We start from the raw sequence: 17,529 nt of genomic DNA, 5'->3' as shown, positions 1-17,529 counted from the left end.
CCAATCCCCAAAGTGACTAAACATGTTAATCAAATTGAGAGTACCCAACTGGCTGTAAATAACCAACATTCCCCATTTTTTTGTTGCAGGCAATTACTTTGCACTCAACAACAGCGACTTCTGCGAGTCGTTGCTGTCGTGGAGGGAGCCGCACAGCTTTAGAATGAAATGGAGATGCAAAGCTACTCTGGTCATGGACCAACGACAGCAGCAACAACAACAGCAACACAACCAACAGCAACAGCAAATGCATCAGACACAACAGCAACATTCTTCCAGCGACACTTCAATTGTCGACTGGAAGAGACGGCTTGGCCTGAGGTCTGGCGGCCGTTTATTAACTGCGAAAGCAGCAACACCAGCAGCAACAGCAACCACATCCTGCCCACCAGCAACATCCTCATCAACGGCAGCAACAACACATTCCAGTGTGCTCGGCAAACATTCGATGAAGCGGAGCAGACGGCATCCTATAGATGCGATGGGGAGAGTCCATTGTCTGAAAGCTGCACGTTGAGGCTGAAGGCGCGACTGTTGCAAGTGCCACACGAGGCGTACGAGCAATTTCGACTGGCAATCAACGAGGCCCTCAGTGATAATGCGAGTGATACACTCAGTGATAGTTCGAGCTGCGAGAACGGAGAGGATGTATTGCAATGTGAGCTGGGGCACCCTCAGGAACCATTCCTCTGTCATTTGCAGCAGCACCAGAGGAAGCCATTTCGGCAGCTCGAGGGTGCGGAGGAGCACCCTTCAAACGATAGCCTACTGGAGGCGTATCAAATCGAGCTGACCGACGGCCTTTGGTCCTTCCTTAACCTAAGCGAGCTAATGGACCCCGGCAACGAAACCTTTGGCATTTTGAATGGCACCAGCACCAGTTTGGACATGGTTCTGTCCAACTACACAGCACTGACCACAACGACAGTTGCCTCCACCGCAGCCACATCAGCCGATATTGGGGTTACCAGGAGCTTTCTGGACTACAGTCCGCACGGCTACGATTGGCTATTCCTGTTCGTGGTCTTCTTCATATTTGCAGGAGGCTTGGGCAACATCCTCGTCTGCCTGGCGGTTGCATTGGATCGGAAGCTGCAGAATGTCACCAACTACTTCCTGTTTTCACTGGCAATAGCCGATTTGCTGGTTAGTCTGTTCGTGATGCCCATGGGAGCCATACCAGCTTTTTTAGGTAAGTGAATCTTAAAGCCGAAGGAAGCTTTAAAATGTGCCTATTAACTTAAACATTTTAGCAACAGTATTTACAACACCACCAAGTTTCAGCACTACCAAGTTATAGATCTTAAACAATTTAAAAACAGTATTTTACAAAAGCTCGAAATATATCCCTTTAAAATACATTAAGTAGCTTTTATTCCGACTTCCTTTAAGCAAACTTTTTATCGTTCACTTGGCTTCTTCGAGTGTACTTCAGCAATCAAGTGGCAATGCAAGTCAGCGACTAATGCATTTGCACATGAATTATTTCGACGCCATTTCCTCCACCCTATGCTCATCTCCAGCCGGCTGCCACGCCCCCTTCCGCCTCGCCCATTGTCATGAGTTGTTAGCCTCGTTGTCTGCTTCCGCTTTGGCTCAATTACACTCACAGCACAATGCAGTAGTGCTGCACCGAGAAAAATAACGAAAAATTACGTTTCTAAAAAAATAATTGTATTACCATGATTGCATTCACGATCAAACTAAGCTAAAGTTAAGTGTGACTTATTTTACAATTTCTTTGTACACCGTCGGTATTTATAGACCACAAATTTTAAAAACACTTACTTAACTTTGCTCGTATGTATGTATAACTTATTTTCTCCGTGTAACAAAATCCAAAGTTTCGGAAGCAACAAACGAGTATGACAAACGCGTGACTCTGCTTGTTGATGTTTGAATAAGGATTTTTTCGCTCTCGTTTTATACCCCTTACTCTAATATAAGCTTTCTCTACTCGGGAAGCAGTCCCTTAGATATAAAGTGCATTTTCAGCATTAAGAGTCGTGTTGAAAAAAGTCCGTCCGAAGGATTGCCGAGACCGAAAATTGCGAAACTCAGAAGTACCCATATTGTAGTTAAACAAAACTTTTATGCTTGTGGCTTATTCCGATTTTAAAGCCTTTCGGATGAAACTTTCCCATAAAGTCTTCATTCTGTTGCAAGTAGTCATTTAGCTGTCATAAGAACATTTTAATTTTATAAAGATCATAAAGCTGCCGAAAAAATTATTTAAGCCGTTTATAGAATAATTTATTATACCCTTGCAGAGGGTATTATAATTTCAGTCAAAAGTTTGCAACGCAGTGAAGGAGACATTTCCGACCCTTTAAAGTATATATATTCTTGATCAGCATCACCAGGAGAGTCGATCTAGCCATGTCCGTCTGTCCGTCTGTCCGTCCGTCTGTCCGTCCGTCTGTCCGTCTGTCCGTCTGTCAGTCTGTCCGTCTGTCCGTCCGTTTCTACGCAAACTAGTCCCTCAGTTTTAAAGCTATCTGCTCGAAACTTTCCCAAAAGTTGTCTTTCTATTGCAGGTAGTATATAAGTCGGAACGAGCCGGATCGGGCGACTATATCATATAGCTGCCATATAACTGAACGATCGGAAAAGCCATAACTTTGGTGTTTTTAAAGATAAGAAGTTGGGACTTTCTATGGGTTTTATTTTTGGCCAATCAATCCGACATACCGAATTTCATAAGGATCGGCTGACTATATCTTATAGCTGCCATATAACTGATTGATCGGAAGTGCCATAACTTTGGTGTTTGTAAAGTTAAGAAGTTGGGATTTTCTATGGATTTTATTTTTGGCCAATCAATCCGACATACCAAATTTCATAAGGATCGGCCGACTATATCTTATAGCTGCCATATAACTGAACGATTGGAAATGCCATAACTTTGGTGTTTTTAAAGTTAGGAAGTTGGGATTTTTTATGAGTATTAAGAATGCATCATATGAATAATTTTGGAGAATATAATTTACAGAGTATTCTGCAAGGGTATATCAACTTCGGCTCCGCCCGAAGTTAGCTTTCCTTTCTTGTTTTTATTGAGATGCTTGGGTAAATTTCTTTTTAATATACATATTTCAGTAATTGGTTCTATAAAGGGAGTTTTTGCATATAGCGAGAAAGGATTACTTTTTTTGGAGTGACTAACTATAAGATTAAATAATTTTTGTGATTTTTTTTAAGACAGCTTTCATTAAAATCTTTAAAATTAAAAAAATTAAGACCCACCCCATTGCCCTCAAAATATGTAAAAGCTTTCATATTGATGTAGCCCCTCTAATTTGCATATGACACTGACACTGATAAGCCCCAAAATAAGGTTTGACCCACCCTTCACATTTTTTAACGTGACCAAAAGTGAGTTCAACGTAGTGAAAACAGATCAAACGTTCGCATAAATTAAGGGTGTATTCATCATTATATGTAGATCCTATACCTGAACTGAGCACATTAGCAACATCGGTGTTAATTTTATTTAAAGACATATAAGGTTTAGGGCATATTCTTTTAAAATTAAAATGAATTAACAAGGCTGGCAAAAACACCATATATATTTGCAGGACAATCAATTCAAACTAGTGCAACTGGTTTCGAAAATTTTACGCCGCAATATAAGCTATTTTTATTAATCCAGATCTCCACATTCTACTATACCATTGATCCTGATAAAGACATTAAGCAAACAAGTACTTTGTTTTTAAAAAGGAGCACCAAACTAAAATTTGGAATGGAAATTGTTCTAGCTATCTATTTAAAAACAAGAGGGAGTCGGGAGACAATAATGATTTGTGCACAAATATAGTTTAAAAGTTAAGTAAATATTAATAATTAATAAAAATATGGCCAAAAATATTTCTATAATTTGTCGTGTGTTTTACGGTCAGGGCATTCAACAACGTTCTTCTTCGATTTTTTTATACCCTTGCAGAGGGTATTATAATTTTGGTCAAAAGTGTGCAACGCAGTGAAGGAGACATCTCCGACCCTATAAAGTATATATATTCTTGATCAGGATCACCTCCTGAGTTGATATAGCCATGTCCGTCTGTCCGTCTGTTCGTCTGTCCGTCTGTCCGTCTGTCTGTTTCTACGCAAACTAGTCTCTCAGTTTTAAAGCTATCGAGTTCAAACTTTGCACACACCCTTATTTCCTTTGCACGCAGTATATATGTCGGAACGGCCGGGATCGGCCGACTATATCCTATAGCTGCCATATAACTGATTGATCGGAAATGCCATAACTTTGGTGTTTGTAAAGTTAGGAGGTTGGGATTTTCTATGGGTTTTATTTTTAGCCAATCAATCCGACCTACCAAATTTCATAAGGATCGGCCGACTATATCCTATAGCTGCCATATAACTGATTGATCGGAAATGCTATAACTTTGGTGTTTGTAAAGTTAGGAAGTTGGGATTTTCTATGGGTTTTATTTTTAGCCAATCAGTCAGACCTATCAAATTTCATAAGGATCGGCCGACTATATCCTATAGCTGCCATATAACTGAACGATTGGAAATGCCATAACTTTGGTGTTTGTTAAGTTAGGAAGTTGGGATTTTCTATGGGTTTTATTTTCGGCCAATCAATCCGACCTACCAAACTTCATAAAGATCGGTCGACTATATCCTATAGCTGCCATATAGCTGAACGATTGGAAATGCCATAACTTTGGTGTGTTTAAAGTTAGGAAGTTGGGATTTTTTATGAGTATTAAGAATGCATCATATGAATAATTTTGGAGAATATAATTTACAGAGTATTCTGCAAGGGTATATCAACTTCGGCTCCGCCCGAAGTTAGCTTTCCTTTCTTGTTTTATTTTGCATTTACTTATTCCGACCTATTTAAAGCACATTCGCTGTTTTAGGTCTGAGGGAAGGGTCTGTTTTTCCGCTTGTGTGTGTGTTTTTTTGTGTGAGTGCTGTGTTGAAAAGTCGACGAAAACTGTAAACTAAATGTAACTAAAAGCCCTAAGTGTGGTTTTAGCTCAGACGGCAACAATAACAAAAACAGCGACTCGAGCCTTTGCCAACAATTAATCCAAAAAGGGGGCCAGTCGGAGGTCTTAAATTTATTTTAGTTTATATAAACATTGGTTATTGTTCGGTCAGGGCAGTGTGTTTTTGCCCACACTCCAAGCGCTTTGATTTTACTTTAAAACAGATTTTTTTAGCCGCATTCCAAACTGTTCCCAAACTGTTTACGTTATGCTTATATATTAAAATACGTACAAGAGCTTTTTATATTATTCTTACCGTTTTCAAATTGTGATTAGATGTGACGGAATGCTTATGGGGATAAACATTTTAACATTTTAAACTTATAAATCTATGTAAATATATTTGTATTACTTTCGCCATAAATAGTACTTGAATGCGAAAAGAAATCTATTATTGATTAAATATGTCAATTTAAATGAGTCAACTTATATAAAGGTGTGACTCTTATGCGAAATTGATGCGATACTTCTCTAATTAATGCTATAATCTATAATAATGTTATAGTATATAACCAAAACAATCTCCTTTTATTGATTGAGTTCTTTAGCTACTATATTGACCGCAGCTGTATTTGTTTCTGCATCTGCCACTTGAGTTTGCCATCTTGCTAAGCTCGCCACATGGCGTATGCGTAATAAACATACTGACAACTTCCTCACACATTTTCCGTCTGTGTGTGTCAGTGACAAGCATATAAAACTAAATACGACATGATGATCACCCCCGATGGCAATGCCCCAACTCCTGTTTGACTGCCTTTGTTTGGCCAAAAGGACCCTCATGTCCTGTCTCTGGCCAAGCAGCGTGTAAAAGCCCATCACACCCATCAGCAGCACTCGAATATCCAACACCCAACGCATTTAAGCGCAATTTGTACTAATTAATACTGAATTCGACTCCCGACAGGGCAGCCATCGAGTTTTTGTAGTGGCTTTCACATTGAGAGCCCGAGTCCGTTGGAATGCCAGCCGTCTATTGATGTCAAGGTGAATGGGTCAGTCTAGTGTTAAGCAATTAACCCACAGCACGAAATGAATCCAAATTAAAGGGACACTTCACCACATGTACATATAATAAAAGAAGATTTGATGGATTAGGGAAACCAATAACCAAATGTGTATTTATGATGACAACTGCCTTAAAAAGGGTCTTATTTGGTATTATATATATGTATTTGGGAACAAATCTCATATAAAACAAGAAAAGAACCAAACTTCAGCAACCCAAAGTTTTTATTAAAAAAACAAGAAAGGAAAGCTAACTTCGGGCGGAGCCGAAGTTGATATACCCTTGCAGAATACTCTGTAAATTATATTCTCCAAAATTATTCATATGATGCATTCTGAATACTCATAAAAAATCCCAACTTCCTAACTTTAAAAACACCAAAGTTATGGCATTTCCAATCGTTCAGTTATATGGCAGCTATAAGATATAGTCGGCCGATCCTTATGAAATTTGATAGGTCTGACTGATTGGCTAAAAATAAAACCCATAGAAAATCCCAACTTCCTAACTTTACAAACACCAAAGTTATAGCATTTCCGATCAATCAGTTATATGGCAGCTATAGGATATAGTCGGCCGATCCTTATGAAATTTGGTAGGTCGGATTGATTGGCTAAAAATAAAACCCATAGAAAATCCCAACCTCCTAACTTTACAAACACCAAAGTTATGGCATTTCCGATCAATCAGTTATATGGCAGCTATAGGATATAGTCGGCCGATCCCGGCCGTTCCGACTTATATACTGCGTGCAAAGGAAAGAAGGGTGTGTGCAAAGTTTCAATTCGATATTTTTAAAACTGAGAGACTAGTTCGCGTAGAAACAGACAGACGGACAGACAGACGGACAGACGGACAGACGCACAGACGGACAGACGGACATGGCTATATCAACTCAGGAGGTGATCCTGATCAAGAATATATATACTTTATAGGGTCGGAGATGTCTCCTTCACTGCGTTGCACACTTTAGACCAAAATTATAATACCCTCTGCAAGGGTATAACAAGAGAGAACGCTATAGTCGGGTGCCCCGACTATCAGATACCCGTTACTCAGGTAAAGGGAGTGCGAGGGAGATGGAGTTAGAAACTTTGATCACGCATAACTTTTTAACGAATGGTCCGATTTGAAAAATGTCTTCTACATTTCGATAGGTATTGATAAACACAATAAAACTGCATTTTTACTTTTCCGAAATATTTAAATTTTTAAAATCGTATATTAGCGATTGTGGGAGTCAAAGGGGGCGTGGCACCATTTTGAAACAAACTTGCGCTGCGTAGGAACTCCTAGAATCTGCATGCAAAATGCCAATCTTCTTGCTTTTATAGTTTCCGAGATCTCAGCGTTCATACGGACAGACAGACAGACGGACAGACGGACATGGCTATATCGACTCGGCTAGTGACCCTGATCAAGAATATATATACTTTATAGGGTCGGAAACGCTTCCTTCTAGCTGTTATATACTTTTGCACGAATACAATATACCCTTTTACTCTAAGAGTAACGGGTATAATTAAATTATCTATAAAAAGACCGTTTTTGGATTTCTTTGCGTTTTTGTTTCATTCTTTTGCAGTTCATAAGTCCACTACGTCATATAGCTCCCAAAGAAACTATCGGGGAAAAAAATATAACTTCCTTAATTCTTAACATAACGAGTTTATAGATAATCGGAGATATATAATTTTTTAACAATTTAAGAAATATGGTTTGAGTTTTATAAAAATCAGACGACTTTATCATAAGTGTAAGTAAGTGTGAGTACAACTGTTTACTGTTGGCCCGCATAAAAAAGTTATTAGAAAAGCAAATGAACCCAAATTTGTTGTATTTGACTATTTATTACATCTTTATTATCTTTGATTATTTATTAACATATACAGAACACAATAATATTATTAATTATTTTCGCAAAGAAATAGAAAACAAAATCAACTCGGCTATGCTCATTTCTAACTTTTTGAAACAGCCAATTTTTTTAATACCTTAATATCCCTTATTTCTAATTACACTTTTAATTCGGTAAATTAATTAATATTAGAAGCTAAGATTAGCTAAACTAAACACATTGAGTTTTTTAAATTATATTTTTCAGGTTATTGGCCTCTTGGCTTTACCTGGTGCAACATTTATGTGACCTGCGACGTGCTGGCCTGCTCGTCGAGCATCCTGCACATGTGCTTCATAAGTTTGGGACGCTATCTGGGCATAAGGAATCCATTGGGATCGAGGCATCGATCTACAAAACGATTGGCTGGTATTAAGATTGCTATTGTCTGGGTGATGGCCATGATGGTATCCAGCTCGATAACAGTGCTGGGTAAATTATAAGAAGTTGGGAAGGCTTGAAAGTTATTCATGAATTTATTTTTCGGGTACTCAGGTCTGGTCAACGAGAAAAACATTATGCCCGAGCCCAATGTCTGTGTAATCAACAACCGAGCTTTCTTTGTTTTTGGGTCTCTGGTGGCTTTCTACATCCCCATGCTAATGATGGTCACCACATACGCTCTGACCATTCCCCTCCTCCGGAAGAAGGCCCGTTTTGCCGCCGAGCATCCGGAAAGTGAACTGTTTCGCAGGTAAGGGCTCTAGCGAATAAGATCCTTGACTAATTTCCACAGATTGTTGCATATTGTTATTATTAAAAGTGTTGCAATAATCGGCTTAAGGCTTCCCATCAAATTAAAAGTGCTAAAAATAAATAATTAAGCTATTTAGTTATAAAAATTTAGATTAAAAAAAGGAATTGATCTCAAATCGTCTCTAAAACAAACTTTTACTTAAAAATACAAATAGAAAAAAATACAAAATAAAACATTTTTAAAAATTATTTCCTCTATTACCCTCTCAACACAACGATTCTCTGGGCGGCAACTAAATTTCCGTCACAGACTCAAGGGCTTAAATCGTTATTGCGCTTTCTCTTTTAAACACTGCTATTTCTGCCACTAATTGGCTGCCAAAGGTCAATCGAAATTCGACCAAGCGCAAATTAGCCATAACTCAATCAACCACCAATTCATCCAACCAATTCATCCAGCTTGCTCTACACTCAAAAACATGTGAATCATTTCAATCAATTTCAAATGTTATTTTTGAAACCAAATTACGAAAACTAAAATTCATACCTATCTAAAAACATTCTTAAGATTCCCAAAAATCTCTTCCAAATAAATTTCAGCCTTAGCTAAAATTTCCAAATCCTGTAAATGCGGCCGAATGCATTCTAAAGCCTCCTTACACTCACAATTATTTTTATAAAAAACTTTTTTAATTAATTATTTATATAACCACACAAAGTTAAATATGTTTACCTGTAATTTGCGTTTTTCAGGCTGGGTGGACGATTCACCATTAGGTCGCAGCACAGCCAGCAACAGTTGCAGATGCACAGCAGCTTTTCCAGTGGCAATAACAAATTCCTGTCAATGGGCGACGGCAATCGCAACTTTAATCACGCGGGGGGAGGAATGGAAGAGGGAGCGGTTCTACGGGGGGGGTGCTACCAGGGGAAACAGCGTAGAGCCCGCCGAACGTCCTTTGATGCAGCAGCGAACGACGAGTTGCAGGAGCATCGGCACGGTCAGTTTCCGCAATGTGGCCAATGGCAGTGGGGGAGTCGGAGGAAGTGGGTCCAGGGGTGCCACCACCGCCCGCAGCAGCTTCCGGTTCTCTGGCGGCGGCATCTTGCGGCACTCGTCGTCACCCGCCTCGAGCTGCCACTCCACCAACAAGTCGCACTCGAGCAGCTTCTGGCGCAAACACGGCGGCAATCCCAACCTAATGGACAGGTGAGTGGATAACACTTCAAAAGTTAATTACTGGTGTGGCGACTTATCGTGGTTTATGATGGTAATATTCTTAGGACAACTTCAAAATAAATCTACATAGAATTATATATCAAACTGAACTGTTTCATAACATACTTTACCTTGGTCTTCAGTTTTTTGTGAGTGAATAATTTTGGGTATAACCATTAAATAATTATACATTACAAAAGGCGTAGCCTGGCTTTAAATTGGGTTTCTTCATTAAATATCTCGTTTCAAGTGACTTACTCGCCTTGAGTTCATTGGGGTGAAAGCTTGTAGATTAAAAATCAAAGTGCTAATCGATTTGAGCAAATATCGAATTTAAATTTTGCCTTGACCACGATTTCAATTTATCCATTAAATTGAAAGCTATTGAGGCTCGGCAACATTGCCACCAGTAAAGACAAATGTAAGCGACTCCCAATTCTCCTCCAGAAACAAACTAACAATCAAAAATAATAAGACCAAGGAATATGTTGGATACACTACAGATTAAACTACGCTAATACTTTCTGATACAGTAATATTCCCAAATAAGATAAATTATAAAACAAGAAAGAAATTTAAATGTAGCGATACATGTAGCGAGTAGTAGTATACATTTCGGAAAAGCTATATATGATAGCTGCCACAAAAACAATCCGAGATATACACATTTTTTATATTCTTAAATATACATTATATCTTTAATTTAATAAAAATAGAAAAACATAAATATCGGCTGTTTGAGATCTATCCGCAAACTATTAGGAAAAAATATAAATATCGTTATAACTTTAAGTGTCAGAAATATGTTTTAAGTTTTACATAATCATATATGATAAAGCTGCTAAAGAACTGATCGATAACATTTATTTTAATTATACAAGCTAAAAATCGATATAAAGTTTTTAAAATAGTTGTTATAGCTGCAAGAGTGTAAAAACATCGGCTTGCTACTAGTGTTAGCTTCTGTGCACAACAATGCTTTCAAATTTATTACATTTGTTATATTATGCTTTAACTTCCGCTAGGCGGAAAGTTTTAGGGAGAAAGATTTTGCCATCATTCAAAGTATCTTTTGTTACTAGTTTCTTTTAAGTATAATTTTACAGCATTTAATATGTAGGGAAGAAATAAAAACTACAAGAAAAAACTATACACAGCTTTAAAGGAAATGGATTTGTTGGTTAATAAGTAGCAGATTAATTACAAAAACTAAATATTTTATTTCCAATAACTTAATAAATTATAATGTATATACAAGTACTCTAAAATGATTTCAAGAAGGCATATTAGAGTAAATTTAGTCCCCTACCACTGCAGAGGACAATCAATTATATGTCTTCGGGCAATTAAATGCACATTCACAAGACTCGCACAACATGACATATACGTAATCTGGCGCGCATGGCGGCTTGGACATAAATCACTCATACGTCATGTGGTGCAGCGGGATAAAAAAAACATGAAAACACGAAACCGTTTGTCGCACCACTTCAGCTGCTGCCACATTGTTGTTGTTGGAACAATAAATACTGCATAAAATGCAAAAAGGGAAACCGCAAGAAAGGAAAAATGTCGCATCCGACATTGTTGCCAGCAGTCCAGACATGCAGGCAAAATCCACAAAAAGAACCCCCAAAAGCTTTCGAAATAAAAGCAAAGTGCAGCCAAGTGCCACAGAAATTCGCAGATGACTTTGCCTGCTGGTTGTCAGCAGCATTTTACCATAACCAAAGCGACGGGCGAGATAAGTCCTCGACTTAAGCCGGGAAAAAGGTAATAAATGTCGCGATTATGCGCTCCTCGTTTTTGGCATTTTTCGTGTGACGAACAAGTGGCCGGATAAATGTATGAATTTCTAATGGGCCAAGGGCCTCAGGTAGAATCGCCAAGCCCGTGGGAAATATAACAACTTTTTTGTGCCATTGTACTAAAAAACGAAGGAGTTCAGACGGAAAACGTTGTACCTTTACAAATTATAAGTTGGACATTTGACGCCGCTTGGGCGCCACTCTCTCCCGACCGGGCAGAAATTGAAAAACTTTTTGTTTTATTCGCTGAGCCAGCAATAGTTTTTAAGTCATGGCCCTTGCTTATTTTAATTGTTAAGAGAACGGTGAAAAATAACGCAAATAAGTTAAACGTTGCATTTGTTGCTACATTTCCATGGGTCACAAGCGCAAGTCCGGTCATCTAAATCAGACATTTTAAAACTTAATTTCATTTAATTCAATAAAAAATCAAAATAAAAATAATGAAATTATACCTTTTCAATAAATAGATGTGTGTACATGTAAAATTTTGACCACGATGAATAAAAAATAAAGACTTTAAACATTTTTGAATTACCATTTGTTTTTTTTTAATTCCTTTACAACATGGCAAGGTGCAAATATATTATTTTTGAATATTTCTTTCTTAAGGTGAAGTCGTGACTATATAAATGTTGAAATATATGTTAATATATAGTCTCACTTCTTTTCTAATAACTCTGCTTGGAAAACTCTGTTTGGAGAAAAATATTTAAAAGCCAACGAAATGACACCAATCACATATTATTGATCAACATTTTAATTTTTATACCCGTTACTCGTAGAGTAAAAGGGTATATTGTATTCGTGCAAAAGTATGTAACAGCTAGAAGGAAGCGTTTCCGACCCTATAAAGTATATATATTCTTGATCAGGGTCACTAGCCGAGTCGATATAGCCATGTCCGTCTGTCCGTCTGTCCGTCTGTCTGCCCGTCTGTCTGTCCGTCTGTCTGTCCGTATGAACGCTGAGATCTCGGAAACTATAAAAGCTAGAAGATTGGCATTTTGCATGCAGATTCTAGGAGTTCCTACGCAGCGCAAGTTTGTTTCAAAAAGGTGCCACGCCCCCTTTAACGCCCACAATCGCTTATATACGATTTTAAAAATTTAAATATTTCGGAAAAGTAAAAATGCAGTTTTATTGTGTTTATCAATACCTATCGAAATGTAGAAGAAATTTTTCAAATCGGACCATTCGTTAAAAAGTTATGCGTGATCAAAATTTCTATCTCCATCTCCCTCGCACTCCCTTTACCTGAGTAACGGGTATCTGATAGTCGGGGCACCCGACTATAGCGTTCTCTCTTGTTTCAACTTTAATGTCTATTTTCCGAAAACACTGAAAAAAATGGAATGTACAATATCATTTCTATTTAAAGTGATAATATAAAAGTAAAAATAATCTCTTTATGCACAATAACAATATTTGGTATGTTATAATTAAAAGCTTTAAGTTCGTTCATATCTTTTATACAAACTATTCCTCTATATGGTATTAGCTAAAATTAGGCGTTACATTATTTGCGCCTTTACTGTCGCACTAACATAACTCTAATTTAATAGGCACCTTTGCTTCCATTTTATTTCCACTTGCATTCGCCTATCTCGCAAACAAAGCATTTAGCTAAATTGCCAGATCCAAAATCAACAAGAATACACAAGCAAACAAATTTTGGTGAGGGCGGCTCTGAGGTCCCAAGCAGCAGAAATTCATTACATTTAGCTCCCGGTGTGCTTCGGTCTCCCAAAATCCTCCTCCAAGCCATCATTACATTAGAAGCCAATTTTATCAGTTTGGTCTCGGATTCGGAAGGGTCCCAGCAATCGAAAGACTTTAATCTAATATCATACACTCGCTCGGCGATATAAGAAAACAATTTGAATATGCAATGCTTTTTGCACAGAGGAAAAAAACTATATGGCTATTTTATTTATTTAAATAAAGTATTTGCAACGCCATATTGTACTCAATGCTTGTTACGTTTAATAAAATAAGTTGCATTCAATTGTTTTCCATTTCAGTTTATTAAGTTTTCGAATATTTTGAATAATTTTGTAAATAACAACGAAGTATGCACACTCAATATTTCCGGCACATGGGATATTAACGACAGTTTTCAGAATTTGCCTATTTTTGCCTTTTACCAAATTATATTGCCATCTGCGACAAGGTGTTTCTAAGATCATATTAGCTTAAAAAATAAAGAGCTAACGACTTTGTAAAGCCACACTACACTGCACAGAAAATAATTCGAAAACACAAATTAGTATAAATGTTTTAATAACACTAGTTGACCAATTTCAAATAACATACCCCAATTTTTACCCATTATAAATAACTATAGTAGGAGTGGATTTTGATTAAACCATAAACCTCAAAATAAATGTTTTAATACGAGTATTTTAGCAAAATTAAACCAATTTTGAGGCTTTAAAATTAAAAATATATATATTTCTAAATTTTTGTCTTCGGACCCCTTTAAATTGGATATATTTTTCGTTTTCCATCATCCAACAGCCATCCAAATCGACGGGCCTCTGTGCGTGTCAGCATCTCCCAGCCACAATTGGGTTACCCGCCTAATGGAAGTGGCAATGGAAGTGGAGCTGGAGGTGGAGGGAGTGGGGCTGGTGGAGGGACGGAAGGAGGAGGCGGTGGCAATGGCTCATCAACTGCGACAACGAGCTGCACAACTCCTGGAGGCACCAGCATGATGAAAATCGCCACCATCCAGGGCCCGACTCTGAGTCTCGGCCAGAGTCAGGGAGCTGGAGGCAATCATCTGGTGGAGCAGGGAAGGCCCCCGGCTTCAAACCCTGACGAACGACAGCGCCACAAAATGCGGCCCTTTAAGTTTGCATTAAACCGCGTTGCCACGCCCACCCTAAATTTACGGTGAGTGATGCTGGGGAATATAATTACGTTCTCGAAAAAACTTCGAAACTAAGAAAACAATGTATGCGTTGTGGAGTGCAGCAATTTCAAGGAACTTAAACATTAAGTCACTATATTTCGGACTTGAGGAATTTTACAAGCTTACGCTTTTGATTAACAAATTTGTTTTCAGTAAATTAAACAAAAAAGAATCGCATAGAAGATTTTATTTGTAAAATACATTAATTTTAAATCTAAAGCGCGGAAGCGTTTTCAAGCTTTAGCATTTTTAAGAAAGAAATGACCTTTAAATTAAAAAACTCCTTTTTTTAAAACAAGGTTATAATAATTATTTAACTCGATTAGATAAATGTTCAAATACATCGAGCTTAAGTTGGACTGATCAGCCTAACATTAAATTACGATGTAACCACACAGCGGACAATATTACTTTCTTTATTCTTTTTCTGTTTATTGAAAGCTGTTTTGACGAATCTTTCCTTGCAGATTCCTAAACAATCGCAGCAAGCGGAACAGCTTGTCGGCCAATGCGGTTGCCACAGAGCAGAAGGCCACCAAGGTGCTCGGACTGGTGTTCTTCACCTTCGTCCTGTGCTGGTCGCCGTTCTTCATCCTGAACATCATATTTGCCGCATGTCCCGAGTGCCAGGTGCCCGAGCACGTGGTGAACACTTGTCTCTGGCTAGGCTACGTCTCCTCGACGATCAATCCAATCATCTACACCATTTTCAATCGCACGTTCCGGGCGGCCTTCATCCGCCTGCTCAAGTGCAACTGCGAACGGTGAGTTGGGGAGGGAGAAGGAATGCAGCCAAGCGACACGGGGAATTGGACACAATTTATTGCTCTGGGGAGTGCATTGTGCTGGGGATTAATGTGCAACGTGACGAATGATTGATTTTAAGGGATTTTTACTTTGGCAGTGGAATCAAGCCAAATGGCGGAGGCAAAGAGTGTGTATGTAGCAGTAAATGAATGAGCAGCGATTAGAAATCCAGCTCTGTCAGACTAAATTACAGGGAATATTGTTGAGCTAAAGGAAGAAAGAAAAGTTTGTTACTTTAAATTGGTTTAAAACAATGTCTGTGCAAGCATTGAAATGTAAAACCTTAAAATCACTTGAATTTATTTTGTTTACCTTCTAGGAGCCTCCCTTTCCCCTTTTTACTGAAAGTGGTCTAATCCCAGATAATCTCAGATGCCCATGTATCTTCCAGTGCAAAGTATATTTGTCTATAAAAGTGTTTTACACAAAAGTACTTTAACGTTTTACCTTAAAGAAAGCCTAAGGAAGCGAAATTATATACAGTGATTTCTGGTAGATAAAAAATAGTTGTTATCTATAAGCCTGTGAATTTCAACTATAATCCTATTGACTTAAAATAGTTTTTGAAGGCGAAGCCAATAACCCAGTTATTATCATCCAATTGCAGTTCCGGCCGCCCGCTGCGCTTCCGTTCCGTTACCGAAGGACGAAGCGCCCTGAGCCTGTGCGCCCCCTCGGCCCTCCCGCTGGCCATTTCCTTTCAGGGGGCGCCGCTCATGACGCCATCCACCGCAAACGCGACGCCATTGAGCGAGTTTAGAGGAAGCTACACGATCACCGATGACGAGTGCTGAGCCACCATTGGTTACATGCTAAATAGATACGAATTTAAACCGACGAAACAGCCAAACACAAACGGTCAACTAATATTACAAGCTGTTAATCAAAGGAAACACTTACTTCAGGGAGATTCATGCAAAACTTTCCAAAAAATAATAACAATCAAATTGACGACTTTTGTAGGACCTATAAAGCAAAATACTTAACTTAAAACACATCACATATCATTGTACCATATGTAAAAGGAAGAAAAAATAGGGAGAGGTTAAGTGAGAGTTAGTGAGTGCAATATTGACTGTGTTTCATTTCCATGCCAACATTCTAGCTTTAATCATCGCTCTATTCCTAAGTCAAAAACAAAGAACATTTGTTGAAAAACAATAGAAAACTAAATGTAGTACTAGGTTTAACTTATTATAAATCATTGAAATTAAATATGGCAAATTCGTTTGGTAGTCATTAGAAAGCGATGAATTTGTTTAGAAAGGAATTGGATTTCTAACCCACCCTTAAGGTATATTTAAATTGCCCACACAGCATTGCTGTTCCTTTAGTTCATCCTGTGTGTATGTGTCTTTCCGTAGTAAGTAAGCTAACCGTTCAAGAACATGAATTTCAAAACTTGATAAATAAATATGAACCGCAATACGTATTCTTTAAAATTTTTTTTCTTTCCCGACTATTGAAGAAACCAAGTCATCGAAGGACGAGGTGGGACGTTATTTTCAGGTTCCCAAATCGGTTGCACATTCCAGAATATCTGGTAGCCATAATCAAGACTACTTCAGAGCCAATATGCTGCTTTACAACTCCGATGCAGTATACTGAGCGATTAAGTCGAATAAAACCAGACAGAAATAAAAGAGAAAACATAATAATTCTATTGTTAAGAATCAAGTATGGACTTTAGCTGCATTTTCAGGAGACATCAGCCGTGTCGAAGGCTGAGTTGGCAACAAATAATACGGGATTTTAGTGCAACCCCAAAATGTCAGCCCCGAAGCGTATCTAATCAAGATATGAGAGTTTTAGGCGGACTTAAGTGCTTTACGTCATAACTTCCTTCCATTTGAGCTTTTCACCCACACAAACGCAAACACCCCACTTCTGTCAGCTTTGGTTACTTGACAACCGCATTAAACTTTGGTGGTGGCTTCAATAATCGCGGGGTGCCAGTGTGTTCGCTGCTCATAAATGTCATGAAAATTGCATTGTTGTCCTGAATTTAATGCACAACGGAATATCTTGCTTTCCCCTTTCCATTCTCTTTCCTGTTTCTTACTCAATAATCGAAGACTTCAATGTATATTTAAAAAAATGTAGATATATGTAAGGGATATACAAATTCTTTAAAAACTTAAAACATCTCGTATATTAA

General features: G+C 38.1%; 1 protein-coding gene across 1 annotated transcript in view; it reads left to right on the top strand.

Moving 5' to 3' along the window:
- The window catches only part of LOC108041473 (5-hydroxytryptamine receptor 2B), a 33,099-nt gene extending 16,296 nt beyond the window's left edge, over positions 1-16,803 (top strand). Inside the window, 8 exon segments of the mRNA XM_044457203.1 lie at positions 90-1,192; positions 8,132-8,356; positions 8,420-8,618; positions 9,374-9,530; positions 9,532-9,830; positions 14,168-14,545; positions 15,032-15,328; positions 15,979-16,803. Of these exon segments, the coding sequence (XP_044313138.1) occupies positions 169-1,192; positions 8,132-8,356; positions 8,420-8,618; positions 9,374-9,530; positions 9,532-9,830; positions 14,168-14,545; positions 15,032-15,328; positions 15,979-16,165 (2,766 nt within the window). The 5' untranslated portion in view covers positions 90-168 and the 3' untranslated portion in view covers positions 16,166-16,803.
- Positions 16,804-17,529: the final 726 nt, after the last annotated feature.

Source organism: Drosophila rhopaloa, unplaced genomic scaffold (genome assembly GCF_018152115.1).
Source record: "Drosophila rhopaloa isolate 14029-0021.01 unplaced genomic scaffold, ASM1815211v1 contig_155, whole genome shotgun sequence".
In the NCBI taxonomy this organism is placed as follows: domain Eukaryota; kingdom Metazoa; phylum Arthropoda; class Insecta; order Diptera; family Drosophilidae; genus Drosophila; species Drosophila rhopaloa.
The sequence above is the reverse complement of the archived record's forward strand: the minus strand, read 5'-3'. Positions and strand labels throughout refer to the sequence as shown.